This window comes from Hemiscyllium ocellatum, chromosome 7 (genome assembly GCF_020745735.1).
Source record: "Hemiscyllium ocellatum isolate sHemOce1 chromosome 7, sHemOce1.pat.X.cur, whole genome shotgun sequence".
In the NCBI taxonomy this organism is placed as follows: Eukaryota; Metazoa; Chordata; class Chondrichthyes; order Orectolobiformes; family Hemiscylliidae; genus Hemiscyllium; species Hemiscyllium ocellatum.
Window position 1 is genome coordinate 92046277 of NC_083407.1, and position 25166 is coordinate 92071442.

Genomic DNA, 25166 nt, shown 5'->3' on the forward strand with positions numbered 1-25166 from the left:
TCACCCCTCTTCCTTTGCCGTTCCAATAAGAAAAGGCCTAGCACTTTCAACCTATCCTCGTACGACCTATTCTCCATTCCAGGCAACATTCTGGTAAATCCCCCCTGCACTCTCTCCAAACCTTCCACGTCTTTCCTAAAGTGAGGCGACCAGAACTGCACACAGTACTCCAAATGTGGCCATACCAAGGTCTTGTACACCTTGGTTGCCTTGTTCCCCAATATCCCCAGCTTAAAATTCTCATTCTCAGTTTTAAATTTACTTAGTATTGTTCTGACTCAAAACACTCTTGGCTGGCCTCCATTGTTGCATTCTCCTCCAATCCCAATTTCTGAAGAACTTTCCTGCATGTAGTTCGGCTTAGGCCTCACTACAGCTCTTGCTGACTTACTTTGAATTGATTTTGTTGTCTGCAGTTACTCACTTTGTTGCTAAGTTGGAAGGAGAGCTTTCAGCAGGTTCTTTTTTGTGCTGAAGTGCAGCATCTGTTATCCTTGTGTTTTTTTTCTATGAAATGCTTTGAAATGTTCTTTGCATTAATGGTACTTTAAAAATTACATTGATCAATAATAAAACTAATATTAAAACAGAACAGAAGCAGTAGGAAGTCCTTTTTTAAGAGCTATAGGAACAGAGGGACTCCTTGTTAGATCATTGTTTTCCGTCAGACTCCTTACTAGAGGTGGGAATGTTTCTAATTCTGTGGAACTCAAGCATGTAATGCCAAACTCCAGTTCCCCTGTTTAAGATTGTAATCTCATGCCTGCATATGCTGGTATTTATTATAAATTGTGTTGGAGATTGAAAGAAAACAAGAGACTGAGGCAAAAACACAGTGCTTGTCGTTTGCACAGGAATTCTTTGAAAGCTAGGCCATGATCCTCCAATGATTCCACAGTTTGTTGGGCTAGCTGATCCTAACCTGGATAATGGAATGGCCTCAGTGCCTTTTGTTGTTGAACGGAAAATTGGCCATGTTTTCTGTTCATCAATGATCATGGCTAGGAGGTTGATGTAAATAAAAGTTAGGTAACCTTATCAGAAAAAGAATAACGTCAAGGAAACTAAAAGAGGGAGGAAGGGAACAAGACTAATCCTGCACCTTAAAAACAGGACTGTCACAGGTACTGGGATAACACTGCTTCTACATCCATATTCAGTTTGCAAAATTGAAGATGATTGATGAATCAAGGAAAAAGGTGACAGTAAATCATAAATAATTGGGGTTAATCCATCATACTCCTCCATCCGTCCCATGAATATTTGCTTTCCTGGAACACGAACACTGCGCATGCAAAGTGGGCTTCCAGCAATCTACTCGCTGTTTAAGGTGCACCTGGTAAACTCCAGAAGGTCTACCGCAGTATTTGAAGAGGCAGTAAGGGACATTAAGTGGCAAGTTTCACTCCAAAGAGTGGATTCAGTGATTCATTGAAAGGTTTAGCCAAAACAAGATTAAATCTTTGAGACCAGCTGCTCCACCAAAGCCCCCACCCCAACCCTCACCACCCCTTTCTTTGGAGGAATTCCAGCCTTTACTTTCCAAAGACTTTCATAAGGCAGTTACAGAAAATTATGTCAAGTGGTGTAACCTTAAACTAGGATTTTTCAGCTACTAATTCCCCATATAATATGAAATCTTCCTAGAGTAAGATAAAGCCGTCAGGCTTATAACTGGAATTCTTGCACTCAGGTGGGAACAGCCATAATCTTTTTAAATGGGCTGTTAGAACAATAGAATTCTATGCTACCTTAAAATAGCCCAACATCCTCCTCAGAAGATGAGCAACAGATAAAAGTTAAGAGTTCCTCTTGAAAATTGTATTTTCTTCTAATTCAACTGAATAACGATACTCTTACAAACTATTCTCAAAGGTGAAATTATGAAGAATCACTTCTGTAATCCAACACTGCTAGTGGGAAGCTAGATTCACAAGCAGCAACTTGCAAGAAATTTGTACTAAATACTAGAAGGCGAGGTCAGAGATGTGATACATTCTTGCATATTATAAAGTGGAGGAAACTCTCTAGAAGCTTGTACTTGACACAGTGGGATTCATATTTGCATGGACAGTCATAATGACTTTATTAGGATGTTAGTTGTTTATAAGTTGGCAATAGTTCTTTAAAACTTAACAATGCATTTACAAAAATTAATTGCTGTATTGTATTATTTATTGAAAGACCACTTGTATGAAATTGGTACAGTTTATACATTTTAACATCAATGCAAGACAGACATATTAATGCATTGTCAGTGCAACTAATACCTTTACATTCAGTGATGTTTTACTGCAGGAAAATCTGTTTACCTTGGCAATAGTGTTTAATGAAAACAAAGACGGATTATGAATTGCTAAACTGCTACATGGATATATATTATAACATATTATGTATATTGAATACTATGGCTGTTAAATCCTGGGCTATCTTGAACAGCACAGCTTAAAATCAAAGTTCTTCGTAATTTACAGTGTTTCCAACACATCTGAAATCTTAGTCTGGATTCTAACCTCTTTATACCCCAAATCCATTATTCTCATTAGGATAAATCTTCCAAAGGTTTCTGCCTTTAGTTTACTCTGGTTTATCCAGTTTTCCATAGAGAAGCCATATGAACCCTTTGACATTAAAACGTAAGACAAATCTTAGACATGTGTAATTTTACTTACAAAAGTACAGCAGATTTTACAGTGTACTGTTCTCAACAAAATATGTTTTGATTGTGCACAGCAAAAATGATAAATAATGGAGCAAAGCCTGGACCCGCTAACAGAAAACATAATGCAGCTTTTTCACAATTGCAACTGGGAGATTTGTGCCGTACAATGTGCACTTCCAAAAATATGTCAGTGCAGTGATTCAGGTGCATAAAAGTTACGAGCTATGAACTTTTGATACCAGCCTCATGGTACAAGGCTGTGCAGCAAACAGAAACCAGGCCTTTTCCAATGGAGAATAAATCAAAACTGGGAGTCAAGATTCTATGTGTGAGGAATCAAATTGTAAGCAAATCAGCGCTTGCATTTATCTGGAGTATTTCAGAACCTCAGGTCATTCCAAAATTCTTTACAATCAACAAATTACTTTTGAAGTATAATCATTAGTGTAATATAAAAAACGTGTTGACCAATTTGCACTTAGCAATGCTCTGAAAACTGCAATAATGAGGACATGATCTGTTCTAATGATGCTGGTTGAAAAACAGATTTTGGCCAAGATAGCAGGTAAAAACCCTAATTCTTATTTGAACAGTACCATGCAAAATTTACACCATTTGAGGAGTACACCTAATCTCAGTTAACAGCTCATTGGGGTGGCATGGTGGTTCAGTGGTTAGCACAGCTGTCTCATAGCTCCACGGACCCAAGTCGAATCCCAGCTTCAGGCGACTGGCTGTGTGGTGTTTATATATTCTCCCTGTGTCTGTGTGGGCTTCCTCCCACAATCCAAAAATGGGCAAGTTAGGTGAATTGGCCATGCTAAATTGCCTATATTGTTCAGGGATGTGTAGGTTAGGTGAATTGGTGAAGGGTAAACATAGGATAGGGGAATGGATCTGGGTGGGCTACTCTTCGAAGGGCTAGTGTGGACTTGTTGGGCCGAAGGACCTGTTTCACACTGTAGGGATTATGTGAATGTCTCTAACTGTGCGGCACTGCCTCACTATTAAACAGAGGTGTCATGTAGTTTGCATATACAAGGATCAAAGATGTGGCACAAATCCATGACCTTCTGACATTGAAATGGGGGTGCTACCACTCAGCCACATCTCACACCTTAGGGAGTTGTGTTTCTTTTAGCTTTGGAGTATAGTTGCAGATGACCTCGTCCTAGAATCATAGAGCCCCAACAGCATAGATGGTAACTATCAGCTAAGCGAGTACATGTCCACATAGTAATGCAGTTAGTGCAAGTCCTCCATTCTATCCCCAGAGTTCTACAGGTGTCCCTCAGATGTCCTTACAATTTCTTTTTGAAATCATTTTATCCACTTGTAATCATTTTATTAGCAATAGGGATGATTGAAGCTTAAGGTTATTGCCAAGATTCATTACGCAACATAGTTATGTGTCCAAGGAGACATAAATAAAATTTCTGAGTAAGAAAGCAAGCTCTTTCAAACAAGAAAAGTTGTTGACTAAGTTACCGAAAAAGCCACTGAAGCGAGCAGTTCACATTACTCACTGCAACAATCATAATTTGCATTTATGTATCAACTTTATTTATAAAATCATGAGGGGCATGGATAGGGTAAATAGACAAAGTCTTTTCCCTGGGGTAGGGGAGTCCAGAACTAGAAGGCATAGGTTTAGGTTGATAGAGGAAAGATATAAAAAAAACCTAAGGGACAACTTTTTCACACAGAGGGTGGTGCACGTGTGGAATAAGCTGTTAGAGGAAGTGGTTGAGGCTGTACAATTGCAGCATTTAAGAGGCATTTGGATGGGTATATGAATAGGAAGGGTTTGGAGGGATATGGGCCGGGTGCTGGCAGGTGGGACTAGATTGGGTTGGGATATCTGGTTGGCATGGATGGGTTGGATTGAAGGGTCTGTTTCCATGCTGTACATCTCTATGACTTGATGACTCAAAGCATCTTTGGACATGTTGACAGGTTTGCCAAACCAAAGAAGAAAATGTTAGGAGGAGTAGCTGAACTCAGAAGCACTGGGTTTTGTGGAGGGAGTCCTGGAGTAGGCAGCCTTAATAGTTGAAAGTTTGGTCATCATTGTTTCTGTGAAAGGTTGCTGGAAGCACAAGAGGTTGAGGCCAGATGAATAAGGGTATCAGTAGAGTTATAGATCTGGACTAGGTGACAGTGGTAAGCAGCAACCCCATGGAATGATTTAACTGCAATAATGAGAGGTTAAAAGTGAAGGAATTCTGGGAGTCAGGCCACATAAGATATGCATGATAGTTGAATTGGGCAGTGCTTGCTTTGGGATAGGAAACTGGAGGCAGGGTTTTGAATGAACCTAGATTTCTTGTACCAAAAGATGAGAGACTGGCCAAGGGAACGTTGAGGAAATTGAGCTAGAAATGACAAAGAAGAGTTCCAACAGCACGTGAGCTGTCAGGGAAATGGAGCAAGTAATATTGCAGAGTCCGAAATAGGCAGTACTTGTAGTATAGTCAGTTCTGATGTAACGTGATGTTTCCTTCTCACGCAATGTCGCATTGTAAGAAAATCGTGCATTGCCATGCCATTAAAACTAATGAGTTTCAATAACTAATAACTAATAACTGTCTAAATTCTTCAATCGCGTTAAAGCCAATTTGCATTGAAGAAACACACGTTATAGCAAAACTGACTACACTGGGAATGTGGGGTTTGAGGCTGAGCTTAGGTCAAATTGGATATTGCATCATGTACATGTCAATGTGTGCAACAACACTGTCAACAAGAAGCAAGATGGGAACAGCTTATCTCCCTGCTCTTTTAACTGCCAAATGGAAGATGACACCACAGGAATCTGGAAAATCATAGATGCAAATACTTTTTACATGGTGAGAATTATCATTAAAATTCTCCTGTGGATATTATCTTCTGTGCTGGTGTTGTTTCAACATAAAAGGCTCCATTTGAATTCTTTACAGTTTTTTTGAGTTGCCTTAACTGAAATGTTATCATAATTTGAAAAAACAGAATAATTATAGTGATAGTTACCATAGTCCCATAAGGCTGCTCTCCTTTATTACAGAGAGATGGCAGGTGGTGCACTTAATCTGAGGGTCACCACGCTGCCGGTGATGGGCAGAGTCAAGACCTCAGCATTTGCAAGGAATTGAACCCCTACTTTTGGCATCACTCCGCCTCACAATCCAACTGTCCAGTCAGCTGAGGTCATAGAGTCCCATAATAATTATCCAGTGAGGTTTAACTGCAATAATGACAGTGGTAGTGTTCCCACCTCTGAACCAGGAAGCCTGGGTAAAACTCCCACCTGCTGCAGAGGTGTACAAAAATATCTTTGAACAGGTTGTTTAGAAAATATCTACAAATGCGAAGTCAGATTAGTACCACCACACTCAATATGAACTCCCTCATTACTGTGTAGGAAATGTTCAAAAGAGAAGATTAAACAATTATAGTCTACACCCCAAGAACATCTGATCTTATGCCTGTTTGAAAAAAACAGTTTCATGTGGCCCTATTATAATTAATTATGGGGCATATTTGTGCACACTAGGCTCACTGACTTTAAATCAACTTGCTCAATCCTACAACCTTGGAAGTCCAAATTCTCCCAGTTAGAAAAATACTTGCACCCAAAATATTCTACAGGCTCCACTGAATATTTAAGCACTTGGCTATAAGAGCAATTATACTATTTAATCAAACACTGCACTTGCTATTGCAGTTTAATAGGTATTTGAGAAGGTAATGCTTCTGCTCAAAAGAGTGGAGATTATATTAAGCGACTGCCTCTAACATGGAGCACTCTGTTTCTGTGGTGTCCTTAAGTCTCGTGATACCAGACTTCACAGAATATTTGACGATGAAAGCTTTCATGAGATCGTATCTATAGTTTTTATTGATGAAGCTATAAAGTATGGGATTGGCACAGCAGTGTACTAGGGATAGACACTGAGTGATATGGAAAGCCATATATACGAAATTTTCCAGTTCACAGCTGAAAGATAAAAAGTTTAGAAACCACAAAAAATCAAGAAATAAAATTGAGTGATAGGGGAGCCAACAGATCAGGAAAATAATCACATAGACAAATATTATCTTCCGGCTATTTTTTCTTTCTGGGTCAATTGTGACTGGAATGGCTGTTGCTAGGAGAAAGTAGAAAATTGCAATTATGGCAAATGGAATAATAAAGCCTACGATGATGCAGATCATTTCCATCCCAGCCATCCATTCTCTAAAGTTTTCTTCAGGATAAGCCAAATGGCAAATGGGTTTATTTTGATAATTGAGAGTCACTTTCAAGAAGAAGAAATCTGGAAGTGATATGAGAAAGGCAAAAATCCAAACAAACATGCAGATAATCTTACGGATCAAATCTTTCTTATGGTCAATGGAATCTCGGAACCACACCATTGATATGTACCTGTCCACACTCATGCAGGTTAGAAAAAAGATGCTCCCAAACAGATTGACACTGAAGATGAGGTGAGTACTTTTGCACATAAATTCCCCAAATGGCCATGTGCCGTGCTGAATGAGAGATGTGACCCAGAAAGGGAGAGTGACGACCACACACAAGTCTGCAATGGCTAGGTTTAGGATGTAGAAGTGGGTTTCGTATCTTGATCGTTTTGCCTTCACGTTCACGTAGACCACCACGATGTTGGCCACCAAACCGATGACAAAAATCAGGATATAAAAGAAAGATATGGTGTGCAGGATCGCATTCTTAGAGAAATTGTGCAGACAGTGGAAAATCTCCCAGGTCAAACAGTCAGAGTCATTTACACAAGTGGTCCAGGTCTGGTTCATTGTGGTGAGGTTTTGTTCATCCCAGTAATCCCAGAGGCTGATTAAATCAGCAGCTGTCATGGTGATCAGATATAATCAGATTTCAGAGAGATCTGTAAAAACAAAGAAACGTCTAAAGATTTCATCTTTTTGATTCACTGAAATAATTTTAAATGCTTAGCTCAATTACCAGCATTCCTCCTATATAATTTCATATCCCAGTCCTTAAGGAAAGCTGACAGGAGGGATGGGAGGAATGATAATGCAGTAGATAATCATGAACTGGCCCCCCCAAAAGTGTGACAAAATAGTGCAACCATCGTATATTATCTCACCAAAACATATCTTCAACCTGATCAGTGCAATTAGTTAGTAACATCAAATTTAAAATCTGAAAGATAAACATAACATTAGGTTCACAACATTCCAGAAACAAACTAGGGAAAAAAGCTGTTTTCAATAAGCCATGTCTCTGACTGGACTGAAACTCTTTCCAGACTGATTCTCATCGCTTTTCTTAAGGCTGACTTATTTCACTTTAAAAAGAAACCCCTAAATTTCTGTACTCTTTTTCAAAAAAAAAATTCTCTGGATGTGGGTGTTACTGGCAAGTCCAGAATTTGTTCCCAATTCCTAATCCCGAGTAGAGTTAACTGAGTGGCTTGCCAGACCACTGTTTAAAGGCAGTTAAGAGTCAAGTATGTTGTGCGGAGCTGTAATGACTTTTAGGTCAGATTAGGTAACGACAGCAGACTTTCCTCCTTAAAGTACACAAGTTAAGATGTTCTTTTTTCAGACAACTTAACAGTTTCAGTGTCAAGTTTATTGTTATCAACTATATCTTTCCTGACTTTTTTAAAAAAAACTTAACTTAAATTCTCAGACTGCAATGGTGTGATTTGAACACACATATCCTAAATAATTGGTTTAGGTCCTCTTGATTCCGAGAACCCTCCAGTACTATTTCTGCCTTAAAGAAAATGCAAAATTGGTTTCATTAGAAAATACTGTACAGTAGTTCTAACCACATATTATACCATGTTAATGTCCATCACAGTGGAACAATTTGCTTCATAGTATGTTTTGTTTGTGCATGTTAAGTTGATAAATTTTTAGTCTATTCTGTGTCAGCTTTAGCTTAGTTAGTGACTAAAAAACTGCAAATGCTGGAATCCAAAGCAGACAGGCAGGAGGCTGGAAGAACATAGCAAGCCAGGCAACATCAGGCGGTGGAGAAGGGTTACAGTTCTGAAGAAGGGTTACACCCGAAACGTTGACTTCTCCACCTTCTGATGCTGCCTGGCTTGCTGTGCTCATCCAGCCTCCTGCCTGTCTGCTTTGGCTTAGTTAGGAGCATGCATACTTGTACATCATAAGATCTGGGCTCAAGTCCCACCTCAGAGCTCAAGCACAGAAATCGAAGCTGGTGCTCAATTGCAATTTAAAGGGACTGCTGCAAGTTATTTACACTTCATTCACAAGATCAGTATTTATTGTCTAATTCTAAATGATTGGAAGTGATAGTGAGCGGGTTTCTTGAACTGCTGGCTTCCATGTATTAGGCATACCCATCGTGACATTAGGGAGGGAATTCCAGGATTTTATCCTGGTGATGCTGATTGAATGATTGCACAATTCCAGGTTAGAATGGTGTGCAGCTTGGATGGGAACTTTCAGGGGGTGGTCTCCCATGCATTTATTGTCCTTGTCCTTTTAGGTGGTAGAGATCATGGGTTTGGAAAATGTCATTGCAAAAGCCTGACTGAGTTAATGCAGTGTACCTTGTAAATTATAGGCACTGCTGTCATTGTGTGTCAGTGGTGAAGGATTGAATATTGAAGCTGGTGGACAAGATGCCAATCAAGTGGGCTGCTTTATCCTCGTTGTCATGCTACACTCATCCAGGCAGGTGGAGAGTATTCCATCACCCTCCTGACTTGTGTCTTCTAGATGGTGGACAGGCTTTCAGAAGTCAGGAAGTGAGTTACTCACTATAAGGTGTTGGTTAGCTCAATTGGCTGGAAACTGTTTTGCCAGCAGTGTGAGTTCAATTCCCACACTGACTGAGATTACTGTGAAGGACTTTCCTTCTCAATCTCTTCCTTCATCTGAGGTGTGGTGACCCTCAGATTAAACCACCACTAGTTTTTTCGCTCTTTAATGCAAGAGTCTGGTAGGACTATGCTGAATTTACCTTACTTACAATAGAATTTCTAGCCACTGTTTTAGACGGAACCTCCTGTTGTAGACACAATATTTATACTATTATTTCTGATCAAAGGTAACACCAACGTGTTGATAGTGAATGATTCAATGATGGTAATATCAGTAAATGTTAAGGGAAATGGTTGGATTCTCCCTTGTTGAAGATGGTCATTGCCTAACACTTGTATGGTATAAATGTTTCTTGCCACTTATCAGCCCAGCCTGAATTTTGTCTAGGTCTTGTTGTAATTGGAAATGGACTGCTTCAACATTTGAGGAGGAGTCACGAATGGTGCTGAATTTTGTGCAGTCATCAGCCCACCTCTGACCTTACGAAGAAAGGAAGATTACTGATAAAGCAGTTGAAGATGGTTAGGACTCAAACACAACCTGAGGACCTTCTGCAGTGATGTCCTGCGGATCAGATAATTATCATCCAGAACCACAACCACATTCCTATGTGTCACATATCAATAATGGGGAGTTTTTTCCCCTGATTCACATTGACTCCAGTTCTGTTGGAATAATTGATCTTACACCCTCTCAAGTGATGTCTTAATGTCAAGGGCAGTCACCCTCACTTTCACATTTGATATTAGCATATATTGCCTATGATTGGCCCAAGGCCCTTTCAAGGTGAGGACCTAAGTGGCCCTAGCAAGTGAGTTGCAGTGCCAAGATTATTACTAAGCAAGTGCCACTTGAAGACATGATCAATGACATTTTCCATTGCTTTGCTGATGCCTGAGGGAAGCTGGAACAGCAATTGGTCAGGTTGGATTTAAAATTAGAATTAGGTTTTAATGTCATATGTACTCAAGCACAGGGGCACATGACTGTGAAAGGTATACAAAGTTGCCATTTCCACGCCATCTTAGGCGCAAAGGTTCCTAGGTATCAAAAGCTTTGGTTTAAATTTGGAAAGAAATTAAGTTAAAGGTTGAGCATTGCTGGCCTAAAGCGGAGAAGGCGAGAAAATAAAAGCAGACAGAGCAGACAAGTCCACACTGGGCTCCAACTCAGATCTGCATTGGGGTTCATCTCAAAGCCGGGAGTGCTTAGGTCCATGCAAGGCTTCACCATGAGGCCATGCTGGCTTAACATGTCACCACCGATGCTGTCTGAGGACAGGAAGTAAGTAGAAATGGAAAAAAAAGCCATGAAAGGAGAATGGGGGATTTATCCTGCTTTTTGTGTATAGGATATACCTGACTAATTTTCCAATTGTTGGGTATTTGCCACAGTTTGGTAACTGTGCTGGAAGAGCTGGGCTGTGGGCATAGCTAGTTCTGGAGCACATGTTTTCAGATATTATTGCTGGAACGCTGTCAGGGCCCATAGCCTTTGCAGTATCCAGTGTCTTCAACTGCTTCTTATTATCAGAGGGAGTCAATCAAACATGAAGACTGGCACTTGTGATGCTAGGGACCTGAGAAAGAGATCAGCATGGATCATTCAGTTGGCAAATCTTGTTGAAGATGTATCCACTTCAGCTTTATTTTTTGCACTGATGTGCTGGGCTCCCCCATCAGGGACTATAGGGAATAGCAAAACTGCAGTGATTAGACCTGATCAGTTGTTTCAGGGTTTGCTTGTCCCGATCTATTGCTTGTTGCTTACACTGTTTGAATTACGTATAGTCCTGTCTCACAGTTTCACCAGTTGGGTGGAACACATTTTGAGAGATGCCTAGTGGTACTCCTGACATGCCTTCCTGCACTCTTTATTGAACATAGAACATTGAACATCACAGCACAGTACAGGCTATTCGGCCCTTGATGTTGCGCCAATCTGTGGAACCAATCTGAAGCCTATCTATCCCACACTACTCCATTTTCATCCAAATGTTCATCCAATGACCATTTAAATGCCTTAAAGTTGGTGAGTCTACTACTGTACTAGGGCTGATCATCCAGTTAGATGGTAAGGGCAGAGTGTGGGATTTGCCAGCCACAAGGTTGCAATTTGTGTTTGAGTACAATTCTGCTGCTGCTGCTGATGGCCCACAGCACCTCATGGATGCCAAATCTTAAGTTGTTAGTTCTTTTCAATGCCCATTCCACTTAGAATGGTAATAGTGCCACATAACATGCTGGAGGACTGTGCAGTCGTTAGTCCTAATACTGTCATGAGCAGATGCATCTGTAGCTAGATTGGTTAGGATGAGATCAAGCAAGTTTTTCCCACTTTTGTTTCCTTCACCACCTACCACAATAACCTTTAGCACCTAACCACTCCAATTGGGAGTGATGCTGCTGAGCCACTCTTGGTGATGGACATTGAATCTCCAACATGAAGGAGTGTTGCTGCATCAGTGGAGGGTGAGCGGCAGATGGCACTCAGTAGAGGATTTCCTTGCCCATGCTTGAACTGATACCTCAAGACTTTATAAGGTCCAGAGTCAATGATGAGGCAATCCTACTTGTGTTCCACTGTGCCAATGGGTGATCTGTCCAGTTCATTCATTTTAACAGATTTCATAAGGGTAGATACAACTAAGAAGTTTGGTAGGCCATTCCAGAAGGCATTTAAGTATCAACCACAATGCTGTGGACCTGGTGTCACATGTAAGTTATAGAAGGTGAGATTTTCCTTCCCAAATGGACATGACTGAAGTGATGGGTTTTATAAAAATCAACAATGGTTTCATTCAACCATACAATTTTTTTGTGGTCATCAGTAGGATAGCTTTTGTTTTAAAAGAAAAATCTAGACTAATTGAGCTCAAAATCTACCATAGTGTAATTTTAACCCTTTCTCACTAGCCAAGTGATCATACCGCAATACTACCTAAAGGGAACCGGTTAACAAATGGTTCTTTGTGACAGTAAATGATAGTTCCATGGCAATTACTTCTGATACTAGTATTCAATTCCAAATTGATTAATCAAATAAATTGCAATGGTTGGCTTTGAACCAATGCCCCAGAATATCAAGCTATTGATCTTCTAGTCCAGCAGTATTACCACTACTGCACAACCTTTCATTATCAATACCTAACGAATGATGAATGAGAGCCATTTGCTATAGGGAGAGGATGAATAGGCTGGGCTGTTTTCCCTGGAGCATCAGAGATTGAGGGGTGACCTTATAGAGGTTTATAAAGTCATGAGGGGCATGAATAGGATAAATAGACAAGGTGGGGACTCCAGTACTAGAGGGCATAAACTGAGAGTGAGAGGGGAAAGATTTAAAAGGGACCTAAGGGGCAACTTTTTCATGCAAAAGGTGGTGTGTGTAAGGAATGAGTTGCCAGAAGAAGCTGTGGAGGCTGGTACTATTACAACATCCAAAAGGCATCTGGATGGGTATATGAATAGAAAAGGTTAGAGGGATATGGGCCAAGAGTTGGCAAATGGGAGTGGATTAATTTAGGCTATCTGGTCGGCTTGGATGAGTGTAATTGTTGACAATTAATATTAATATTTGCTGTATATCTCTATAACTCTATGACATATATTGTAGTGCTTCAACAACTCATAAAAGCAAAATTCAATGACTATGTTCGGTAGGTAACAGAACAGACATGTCTTGCCTGCTGTGACATGTGAGATAAGTGGTTAGTGAGTTTATTCTTTTGTGAAAATATGAAATGGCAGCCAGGAATATTGCTATGGGAGTGTTTTAACCTTCACTTGAACCATTGGAGGAGACAAATTGAACCTCAGTTTAAACTTTCATTCAATGGAAGTATCTGCAGCATCATAGGACTCCCTCAGCTCTGCACTGTAATATCAACCAAGACCATGTGCTCAAGTCTTGGAATGGAACTTGAAACAATAAATATCTGATTTAAACATTTGGAAGAGAGGTAATGTGACCAAGGAAAAGCCAGGTAAAAAATGGTAGAATTAAATAGTTCCACAGACAGAAAAATCTCAAGTAAATTTACAATTAATTGTCATATAAACAATGGAAATGAAAATTAAAAATGCAATTTATCTGTTTATTGCACTCTAGAAAGAGTTAAATATGAATATGTCACAATAAATAATATATGCCATTGACAAATCACAAAGACACTAAATATTCTTAAGGATCACAGAATGATGAAGTGAAAAGATTTCTCAAGGGCAAATCAATAGATTAAAAAAATTGGGAATTGTCTTTAAAAGTCTTATCAAGAAAAAATAGAAAATACAAGCAGGTGTTCAACTGAGAGAATATGAGTATTTAATAATGCATATGATATTTCTGAGAATTTCAAAATGAACAGATGTGCGATGTAAGGGTACATTTCCAAATGTTTCAGTGCTCTGGCAAGCACACTGGAAATTTGGCTACAAGCCAAAGTTTGCATGGGTATGATTCTCCTTTCATGAAAAGCAATGGATAAAAAAAAATGTTTGCCTGTGAATTGGGTGTGGTCCCACATTCCTCATGTGGTGTTGACTTGCAATGATTTATACTAAGAGAGTCAAATAAGTATTTTAGAGTTCTTTTTATCATTCTGGTTGAGTCCGGTTGTCAGCATTTTATGGAATATATATCAAAGTGTCCTGAAAAAGAGTTATAGAGTCATAGATGCATCAAAATGTACAGACCCTTCGATCCAACTCGTCCATGCAGACCAGATATCCTAAATTAATCTAGTCCCATTTTCCAGCAATTGGCACATATTCCTCTAAACCCTTCCCATTCATATCTCCATCCAGATGCCCTTTAAATGCTGTTATTGTATAAGCCTCCAAAACTTCTTCTGGCAGCTCATTCCATACATGCACCACCCACCGCATGAACAAAATGCCAATTAGGTCCTTTTAAAATCTTTCCTTTTAAATCTCACTCTAAACCTATGCCCTCTAGTTCTGGACCCCAAAAAAGACTTTGTCTATTTATCCCATCCTTGCCCCTCATGATTTTATAAACCTCTATGAGGTCACCCCTCAGTCTTCAATGCTCCAGGGCTAGGAGCCCCAGTTTATTCGATCTCTCCCTATAGCTCAAACACTCCAACCATGTCAATATCCTTATAAATCTTTTCTGAACCCTTTCAAGTTTCACAATATTCTTCCAATAGGAGGGAGACCAGATGTACATGCAATATTCCAAAAGTGACCTAACCAAAGTCCCATACAGCCACAACGTGACCTATTAACTCTTATACTCTTTTTTATGAATGGCTAAGGAGGATCTCAACAGCAACCAATTAAGTGGCAAGTGCCAAGGCTGCCATTCTAGTATGGATGGTTGATGGACCAATCACATGTAAGTAGCTTCAGGAGCAACGTGAAGGAGTACACCTTCAGGATAAGGGTGCATTGACGGCCCTGCACATTCCAAACTGGTTAGACTAGGGTTGTGCAGACCTGGCTGGTGGACCTAGGTGATCAGGATGTGTGGGGGAGGGGCTGATTGAGGGCTAGCAATATTACTGATGTGGTGAATGCCACAACCATCAAGGAGCCCCTCTCTCAGCCGTGCCTCAACTGTAAAGAAAAGGGACCCCACACTCCTACCTATTGGGCCGCTGCCTGAGTCTCCTCAGGGAGCAGCGAAAGCCCTCCCTATTCCCACTTCAACACTGGCAGAGGTGGGAAGTGGTCCTTAATTGAGCATTTAACTAGCTCAAAAGGGCCCTTGGCGAGCAATGCTTCTGCCATCCATCCTACCATAACGCGACAATGCAAAAACATTATGTCGATCATATGCTGCTTTACTGCCCTTTTTTGACAATCTTCCTAACTCCCAGGCTGATCTCAAAGGAATGGTAAAATGCAGATTTTACTCGATTCTAACAAAAGCCCAAATTTTCCCATGAGAGCAGAGAAATCTGGGTTCAAGCTGGCACACCGCACACTGTAATTGTTGACAAAGTTGGGACGTCCGACAAGCTGATTTGCACTGTTCAGGATACTACGTAAAAGTCTCCAGTACTGAACTCAGGGTGAAAGACTACAGGTGGATGAAGGGACATACCTGGAAATGCTATGCTGGTTAACCTTTTGTCTAATTCAGAGATTTCCTGGTGTAAATGACTACCCTTACTGACCTGAACACACTCCAACTGACCATCAATGGCTGATGAGACCACAGCTCAACCCAACTGTTCAACTCATGCACCCACTCAGGCTGGATTTTACATTTCTCACTGGGGTGAGGGAGACCAAATGGAATATGAATGCTCCACTTGTTCCTTCTCCAGCCATCCCAGCTTGTCCACTCAGAAGTTAGATTGCTAATGCTGTCTTTCCAGTGGGAAGAAGGCCAATGTACAACAGCAAAACGTGGGTGGACAGACTCTACACCCCACCGGGATGGTAGGCCGGGACAGTCTGCAAAAGAGGGGTAATGTTGTCAACAAGGAAGTTGGTCAGTTACAAATTTAAGATCCACCTCCTCTCTAAATGTCTGCACTTTATCTGAAAGGTTCAAAGAAGCTCAACTTTTTTAAAAAAATTACAGATGTTATCACCTACCCTAATGGAATCCTCTATTACATGAAACCATTTTCCCAGCAGCCGTCATTATTTTGTCTTTGTGCTATCCTGCCATTACTGTCATAAATGACTTCCAAACTTTCTCAAATCCCATGCTTGGAAAATGCAGCAGGCAACAATTTTTTTTTAAATCCAGTTGATGGACCCATTGAGGAGCTAAGTGGCTCATTAACTGGTGATTTCAAAATGCTGGATGGGATGCCCATTTCCAACCTACCCCTCCCAACCCAACTCTCTCACCAATTTCACAGACTGCTACGATAACCTTGATCACAGCCTTTATTTTGTTCAAATGGGACGACAGCTGGTTCTGATTTGTGCACTGAAAATCCAAATGTGTCTCCTCACTCTTCCATATACATTCACAAAAAGAGTAGAGACCTTTATAAACTTAACCGAAAAGGCAACTCCATTTCCTTCAACTCTGCTGCAATTGTGGGACTGACCTTGGAGCGGCTGCATTGGTCGCTTTTGTGCTTCAACTGAGATCAAAGACTTGGCTGAAAATTGGAGCTGTTCCATCATGAAACAGAAAGCTTTGCAGTGTACCTATTGTTCGAAGAGAAAGTGAGGACTGCAGATGCTGGAGATCAGAGCTGAAAATGTGTTGCTGGAAAAGCGCAGCAGGTCAGGCAGCATCCAAGGAACAGGAAATTCGACGTTTCGGGCATAAGCCCTTCATCAGGAATGATGAAGGGCTTATGCCCGAAACGTCGATTCTCCTGTTCCTTGGATGCTGCCTGACCTGCTGCACTTTTCCAGCAACACATTTTCAGCAGTGTACCTAATGTACCTAACATTGTCATCAACATGGAAGATCTGAGCTGAAAAGTGGGAGTGGGAATACAAATACATTTTATATGTACTGTAAAACACAAGATAGAACTCAAGAGAAGCATATTTGCCTCAAGAACGGTTAGAAATTGGAACTCCTGACCACAAGGAGCAGATACTTTTTCAATGTGATGGACAGCATGGGTAACCAACCTTGTTTTGGCACTGCAGAGAGTAGTTAAGGGGCAACTATATTATTGAGGATCTGGAGTCACGTGCAAATCAAACTAGGCAGGTATATCATACTTCCTAGTTCCATGGACGCTAATTTGCATTTTGTAAAGTGCGATTTGAATTCCACCACCTGACATGTTGGGATTGCAACCCATGTGTGTAAAGCATGACGGCAGGCAGCTGGATGGCCTGTCTAGCGACATTGCCACTACTTCTGTGCTTTCCTTTAGGGCATGAATTCTTCTCCCTGAGCGGGAAAGGTTGTGCTAATCGTGTTGAGAAGGGATGAGAGAGAGAGAGCTCGTGCGGAGCCTAAGTCCCAACGAGAACCTGTTGGGGCCGAGTATCTTGTTTACCCCCCACCCCCATCGTTCAGTGCAATAAAGACTAAAATAATGCCTCAGTGAGACGATAGTGTTCCAGTTCCCCTTTACTGATCCCAGCAACAATGTAACCTTAGTCAGTCAAGGATGTAAAGAAATCAACTCTGCTCCCGCTCCCGATCAAAACTCACTGATTCTGACTGGAAAACGTGAACATCGTCTCAGTGTTGAGGTACAAGCAACTCGGAGATTTCAGTCGACAAAAAAAAGACTCCGGTTACTGGCCGGCACTTGTCTTTTCTTTCCTGGACTGTGGCACCCCACCCACATTTCATGAAGAAGCACTAAAGGAGAAAACACGCAAGAAGAGGTCAGGTCTCCGACCCCAGCAATTCCAAAGCAAACAGCAGAGTCTGTTTTTCAACCGACAGCTATATTAACCGTGAAGGAAAATGAGCCCCAAAAGTCCATGCATCTGAGAAACGCGCGATCGAACATTTTTACAAGCTATTAGCACTTGAATCCAAAACTTAGGTTCAGAAAGGGTTTGATCTTGAGCCTATTTGTTAATAGTGTAAACATGGTGTGGTGGCCTCAGGCAATGTGCTTTGGGCTGAGTCTGCACTGATGGCACAGAGATCTTACCTGGGGGGAGAGTACAGAGCCTGGCTTGTCTCTCAATAAGCCAGACCGGCTGCAGTTCAATGACTTGTTGACTGACCAAGAGCTTGCACATGAAGCATGGTAATTTTGCAGGAAGATGCCGACCGGTCACTTATAAAGCCCCAAGTTAATTACCGAGGAGAGAGGAGTTATCAGCTTTCACTCTCGCACGAATGAACCTGCAGCGCTTGATATCAGTCATTTCTGAGACACTTTTAATATCAATAAGCAGTCCAACTGCTGGGAGCTATCAAGGCTCGCCCACAACAGCTCCAGTTGATAACAGCAGTCAGTTCTACACAACTTTTCTTTCGCCGGTGTTTACACACAAGCAGGCTTTACACACACACAATGCCACGGCTATCGTTGAGGACGGAACATGTCTAGAGTTTAGTTTCGGTTAAATGGATCAAAGAAAAATAAAAGCTCACACGTTACCTGCAATTCGCCGCTCTCGCTCTTCAGAGCTGTTACTGGCAATTCCCTCTGCTGCGTCGCACGGATTCCGTGTTCCGAGGAAGACGCCTCCAAACGGAACTTACAGGGGTTAGTAAATGGGCAGTTCCCTCTTAGAGAAATTAGTGGATCTGGTTATCACGTTTTTCGGCATCCAGCAGTTATCCATGCTTGTGTAATATCCAGAGTTATTATTACGAACCGAAAACGCTGAAACTGTGTTTATCCACTCGGTTGTTATTTTAATGCAAAAGCGAACAGTTGAAAGATGAGTTCAAAGAAAAGCCTACTCATTTTACTTCTTTGCAAATTGCAGTGATAAATATGCAACTCGCTTGTAAAATTCCAGGTTAAAACGACATCTTCTTGTTATTATCTAGAGACAAACATAAAACCAGAAATGGAATCCCACAGGGAATGTCCAATTGAAAGGTTGGGAAGTTCGATGTCATCATGTTGTGACTGGATATTAAAGATTGGCATGAAGAGTTGACCGCTGGCCATTGTGAGGAACCCCAGCATAAATGTTGAGGAGAGAGACTAAAGGTGGCAATTTCACAAGCTGAGTCACCAGTGAGCAGGCCAGAGGACTTCTGAAGGTGAGACGCCTGGATAGGTCCTGTGGAGGAGAAAGTGAGGACTGCAGATGCAGGAGATCAGAGCTGAAAATGTGTTGCTGGAAAAGCGCAGCAGGTCAGGCAGCATCCAAGGAGCAGGAGAATCGACGTTTCGGGCATGAGCCCTTCTTCAGGAATTCTGATTCCTGAAGAAGGGCTCATGCCCGAAACATCGATTCTCCTGCTCCGTAGATCCTGTGGAGCTTGTCAGTATATCTCAATAAGGATCTTGCATTTACCATGATGGTGTGGCACAACAGCAAGGATAAGCCTTGAGCAACAGGACATTCAGGAGGGCACTGCCCCCTCCAGTGATGAGGATATGAAAAGAGAATGGTGACCAGGCACGATGGAATGAAGCTTCTGAGGGACAGCAGGCAATGTGCAGTGATATATGCTGTAATAGGACTTGTGCCGTAATACTGACACATTTCACCTCAACCTTACTCAAATACACCAATAAACTTTTCCCTTATCTGCTAACATCACCTTGATTGTCCTGATCATTTCCCAGGTGACATCATCATGGCAATGGTGGCGACCTCACTGAAAGTGCATCTTGCTATCATGACCTTTCTGAGAACCAGCAAACTGTTAGTGGTTCAGCAATGTTTAAAAAGCAAAGGATTCTTTCATTGGTACAGCCACACAATTCATTTCATGCAAATGTGACTTCCGATCACTAGATCTAACTTCATGCGACCTAAGTGCAACTAGGTGGACTTTTAATTATATATTGCTCCTGTGCATTGCTCCCCCGTGCCGTCAACTTTTGATGAGTATGATAGCCATCCTCAAGCTGTCTGAGGCCTGAACGATCAGAGAACCATAGAAAATAGGTGCAGAAGTAAGTCATTCAGCCTTTCCAGCCTGCACCACCATTCAATATGATCATGGCTGATCATGCAATCTCAGTATCTCATTCCCACCCTCTCCCCATACCCCTTGATCCCTTTAGCCACCAGGGCCACATCCAGCTCCTTCTTGAGTATATATCTAATGAACTAGCCCCAACAGCTTCGTGTGGGAGACAATTCCAGAGATTCACAACTCTCTGAGTGAAGGAATTCTTTCTCATCTCAGTCCTGAATTGCTTACCTCTTATTCTTAGACTGTGACCCCTTGTCCTGGACTTCCCCAACATTGGGAATATTTTTCCCACATCTAGCCTGCCCAATCCCATCAGGATTTTATATGTTTCCACAAGATTCCCTCTCATTCTTCTAAATTCAAGTGAATACAAGCCCATTCGATCCAATATTTCCTCATGTCAGTCCTGCCATCCCAGGAATCAGCCTGGTGAACCTTTGCTGTAAGTAAGAATGCCCTTCCACAGCCTAGAAGACCAAAACTGCACACAATACTTAGGGTGCGACTCACCAAGAACCTGTATAACTGCAGCAAGACGTCCTTACTCTGATATTCAAATCCTCTTGTTATGAAGGAGAGCATGTCATTAGCTTTCCTCACCACCTTGCTGCACCTGCATGCCAACACTCAGGTCTCATTGCACCTCACTTTTTCCTAAACTGCCATCATTCAGATAACATTCTGCCTTCCTCTTTTTTTGACCAAAGTGGATACCCTCATGTTTGTCCACTCAGTCAATCTGTCCACGTTGCCCTACAACCTCTTAGCATTCTCCTCATAGCACACACTGCCATCCAGCTTAGTGTCATCTGCAAATTTGGAGATATTGCTTCAATTCCTTCGTCTAAATCATTAATGTATATTGTGAACAGCTGCAGTCCCAGCACTGAACCCTATAGCACCCCACTCATCACTGCTTGCCATGCTGAAAAGGACCCCTTTATTCCAACTCTGTGCTTCCTGCCTGCCAACTAGTTCTCTATCCATGGCAATACATTACCTCTGATACCATGAGTTTTAACTTTCCTTACCAATCTCTTATGTGGAACCTTGTCAAAGCTTTTTGAAAGTCAAGATATACAACATCTACTGGTTCACGATTGAGTATTTTACTGGTCATATCTCAAACAAATCCAGAAGATTTGTCAAGCATGATTTCCCTGAGTGAATCAATGCCTACTAGATTCAATTCTGTTGCCATTTCCAAGTGTTCTGTTATTGCATCATTAATGATTAACTCCAGCATTTTCACCACCACCAACGGGATTAATGCTAACCAGCCTATAATTCCCCATTTTCTGTCTCCCTCCTTTCTTAAAGAGTGGAGTTACATTAGCTATCCTCCAGTCTATTGGAACTCTTCCAGAGTCTACAGAATGCTGGAAAATGATCGCCAGTGCATCTGCTGTTTCTCAGGCCACTTCCTTAAGTACTCTGAGATACAGAGCATCAGGCCCTGGAGACTTATTGGGTTTTAATCCCATCATTTCCCCAATATAATTTCCTGACTATGAAGGAGTTCCTTCAGTTCCTTGTTCATGCTTGACCCCATGTTCCCTCACATTTCCTGAAGGTTATTGGTGTCCTCCTTAGTGATAACAGATTCTAAGTATTTGTTCACCTGGTCTGCCATCTCTTTGTTGTCCATTATGAATTCACCTGATTCTAACTTTGTCTTCACCAGTTGTTTTCTTTTCACACATCTACAGAAATGTTTGCAGTCAGTTTTTATATTCTGTGCAAGCTTACTTTCATATTCTACTTTCCCTTTTTGAACTAATCGTTTTGTCCTCCTCTGCTGAATTTTAAATTTCTCCCAGTCCTTGGATTTGCTGCTTTTTCTGGCTAATTTATGTGCTTCTTCTTTGACTTTAATGCTTGTTTTCCCTTGTTAGCCATGGTTGAGCTAGCTTCCTGGTTTTACACTTATGCCAGACAGGGATGTACTATTCTTGAAGTTCATCCATGTGTTCTTTAAATGTCTGCCATTGCCTATCATCAACCGTCAACCCCTTAAGTATCCATGTCCAGTTTATCCTAGCCAGTGCATGCCTCATACAATCCAAGTTAGCTTTCTTTAAGTTCAGAACCCTAGTTTCAGATTTAATCGTGTCACTCTCCATCTTAATATTATGTCCACTCTTCCCCAAAGGATCTCACATCACAATGTTGCTAATTAATCCTCTCTCATTACACAAAACCCACTCTCGGATGTCCCCAACATCACAACTACTGTTTGGAGGCATGTACACAACGCCCACTTATGTCTATTTCCCTTTGGTGTTCCGCAACTCCACCCATACAGATTCCACATCATCCAGGCTCATGTCCTCCCTTACTATTGTGTTAATCTCCTCCTCAACAAGCAACACTATTCCCACCTCCCATTCCTTTCCATCTGTTTTTTTTTCTGAAAATTGAACAACCCAGGACTTTGAGTTCCCAACCTTGGTGACCCAAGTCTATTGAGAGCATCCAGTACAAATGCAGCAGTCCCCTATTTGCAGAATTGTGAGGCACTGTTGTCAGCATCAGAATGTCTCTGGGGCTGTGACCACACCAGGAGCTGATTGATAGGATTTCCAAAATACAGCAGATAACTATTTCTTCACACTTTCCCTGTTTAACCAAAGAGTCCAATGACACCAGGCACCTCATTCTCCTTTCACTCAGTTATTGCTCCACAAGCTCAAGGAGGTGGTGATAATATGCAGGTCCCTATATGCAGCCGGCATCAATAGGGTGATATCCTAGAAAATTCAACCTGCTGCTTCCATTTATATACTTGTTACAAAAAAGTACAGAATTGTTTTGTTGCAGCACAGGCTCTCTGAATGAGCATTGGGACTTGGTGATATTTTCTCACTCTTTCCCCATAACCCTGCCCATTTTTATTTAACTGATAATATAAAGTCTTTTTGAATGCCTCAATTGAATGTGCCTCCACTACAGTTCCAGATAGTACATTCCAAACCTGAACACCTCACAGAGTGAAAACATTTTTTTCACATTGCACGTGCTTCTTTTGCAAATCTGTGGCAATTTTGTTGTTACTCCATCTACAAGTGGGAACAGATTCTCTGGCTGCCTGTCCAATCCTCTGAGCACTTCGTAAATTTCCACCAACGCTCTCTGGTCACAGGATTGGCTGATCAGAACACTACTTTCCCTGTCTTTCTTTCCCAAGCTGCTTTCATTGGTTTGCAGGAGACAGAAAGTGACTTGTGATGATTCTGTCCATTTAAGAGGTTATGTTGTCCCGGTGTTTTTGTTTTGCAGAGATGTTGTAAGGCAGAGATGCTGAACTGCCTACTGAAGATGACTTGAGTAAACAAATTGGGAGGTCTTGAGTTTTTTTTAAACAGCCTGAATGAGTGTGGCCAGCTCTTACAGATCCAGATTTCTGGGTTTCAGCTTTTTCAGTAATATCAGAAGCTATTGGGGACTCAGAAAAGTTGGAATCTTCAGTGAATGCCTCCTGGCTGCCACACTCTCTGAATTTTCTCTTGACTTTTTTCCCTCTTGGATTGGAGAACTGCATATGAAAATCGGTGTCTGAATTTTCCTTTTTGCCAAGGAGTGTGTTTATGTGGTGTTACTATATTGGAACATTTAATTAGTAATGGGTACTGTAATTCTGTTAATTTTCCAATCTGTTAATTTACTCTAAATTCCTCTTTTTTAACTACAGTGTGTAAATAATTTGTGTTTTGCTTAACACCGAGTAGTTGACCAGTCATATTGCACCTGAAACACTTTACGTTTGCCTTTTAAAATAAGAAATAGTTAGGGTTTAGTCCACCTTCTTAAAATATTCGTGAGAAGACCTGGTCTGGTTCATAACAGGCAGGTTCACACTTATTAAAACTTATTTTAACTTATTAATGAAAAGCCTCAGCATACAACAACTGCTGACGGAAAGGTGAACTGTTTTCTTCAGACTTAAAGTGGCTTTTACTGCAGAGAGCAGAGAGAACACCTCAGCTGATGGAGATCTAATGGCTTCTCCCTGTCTTGTTCAGAGCCCTAGCTGTTCAGCTACCGGGAAACCAATCACATTGTTGTTTGAAAGCAGAAGGCCTTTGTTATCAATAAGTGGTTGCTAGTCCACAGATAAATTAGCAATTTGTTTTTGGATGATTCTCCAGCTGGACTGGCTCCACCTCCTCTCTGCCTTCTCCTCCTACAGCAGTTGTGTAAACAGTGTTTACTATGAATGTCAGGTTATTTTGCTTTTAAAACTTACAGTAATCTTTTGGCAATCTTTGGCATTAAAATAGTCCACAATTAAAAATACAGCAAAATAAAAAAAAGGCTGTCTTTCACTCCAGGGAAGATTGAAATATTGTGGCGAGTTCCTCTGAAATTCCACTCTGAGCTCATAGAACATATGTTCTATGTTTTAATCTTGCATTTTATCTGGTCATGTTGTCTTGTCAACCTCAAGTACCAACAGTTTACCTAATACCATCTCCTTATTAATTTTGAACCATTTTTGTAACTGAATTTCCTCCTCTATCCCCATGGGCTGAGAAACCTCTGCTTCCTTGGTAAAGATATATCCAAAACATTCATTTTGTACCTCAGCCATGCTGTAGCCTTCACGTGTAAATTGAAGTTTGGTCTGTAATCAATTCCACTCTGCCTTTCACCACTTTTTGGGGATTTCCCTTTAAGTTAACGCCCAGTCCTTTTTCGTAATCTTTCTTTACTTACCATTTATTTTTCTCAACTCCCATCTGTAGCTCACCAATCTTATTTATTATACTTGGTTCAGTCACATGCATGGAATGTAACCCTGACACAGAAAGTTTTAATTTATTCCTTACTTCAACTTCCTCTATTAATTTACTATTCTTTATTCTAGTGCTACCACCTGTCCCAGTACCCTGATATTACTATCTAATATTCTCTTCTAGTTCCCACATTCCAATTGTTAGTTTAAAGCTTCCCAAACAAGCAGAATTCCCTACCAGAAGCTCAGTCCTGGCTCATTTCAGATTCAACCTGTTTGGGTTGTACAGATATCATCTCCCTCAGAGCTAGTCTCAGTTCTCCAAGAATTTGATGCCTACACCACTGCACGATCTTTCATTCATCTGCCTTATTATTCTCTTCCTGGATTCAGTTGCATGTAGGGTGGCATGGT

The 25166-nt window shown here is 41.1% G+C and overlaps 2 protein-coding genes across 3 annotated transcripts in view; one reads left to right on the forward strand and one right to left on the reverse strand.

Annotated features, from left to right (window-relative positions):
* Positions 1-2169: 2169 nt before the first annotated feature.
* LOC132817210 (atypical chemokine receptor 3-like) lies at positions 2170-18720 on the reverse strand. Of its 2 annotated transcripts, none has more exons than XM_060827504.1 (2): positions 18057-18257; positions 2170-7548 (listed from the first exon to the last, which is right to left on the reverse strand). In XM_060827504.1, exon 2 carries the CDS (start codon positions 7514-7516, stop codon positions 6419-6421), a length of 1098 nt encoding a protein of 365 aa, XP_060683487.1. In that variant the 5' UTR covers positions 7517-7548; positions 18057-18257; the 3' UTR covers positions 2170-6418. The 2 variants fall into 2 exon arrangements, with proteins under 2 accessions (XP_060683487.1, XP_060683486.1); XM_060827503.1 differs by lacking the exon at positions 18057-18257 and adding an exon at positions 18513-18720 and having other exon boundaries at positions 2171-7548.
* Positions 18259-25166, forward strand: part of iqca1 (IQ motif containing with AAA domain 1) — a 193671-nt gene continuing 186763 nt past the window's right edge. Inside the window, exons 1-2 of the mRNA XM_060827500.1 lie at positions 18259-18620; positions 18911-19129. The gene's annotated coding sequence lies outside the window, so the exon portion shown is untranslated. The remainder of the gene's footprint in view (positions 18621-18910; positions 19130-25166) is intronic.

Coding starts and splice junctions, on each gene's coding strand:
- LOC132817210 (XM_060827504.1), bottom strand. CDS start 7,516: ATGACAGCTGCTGATTTAATCAGCCTCTGGGATTACTGGGATGAACAA.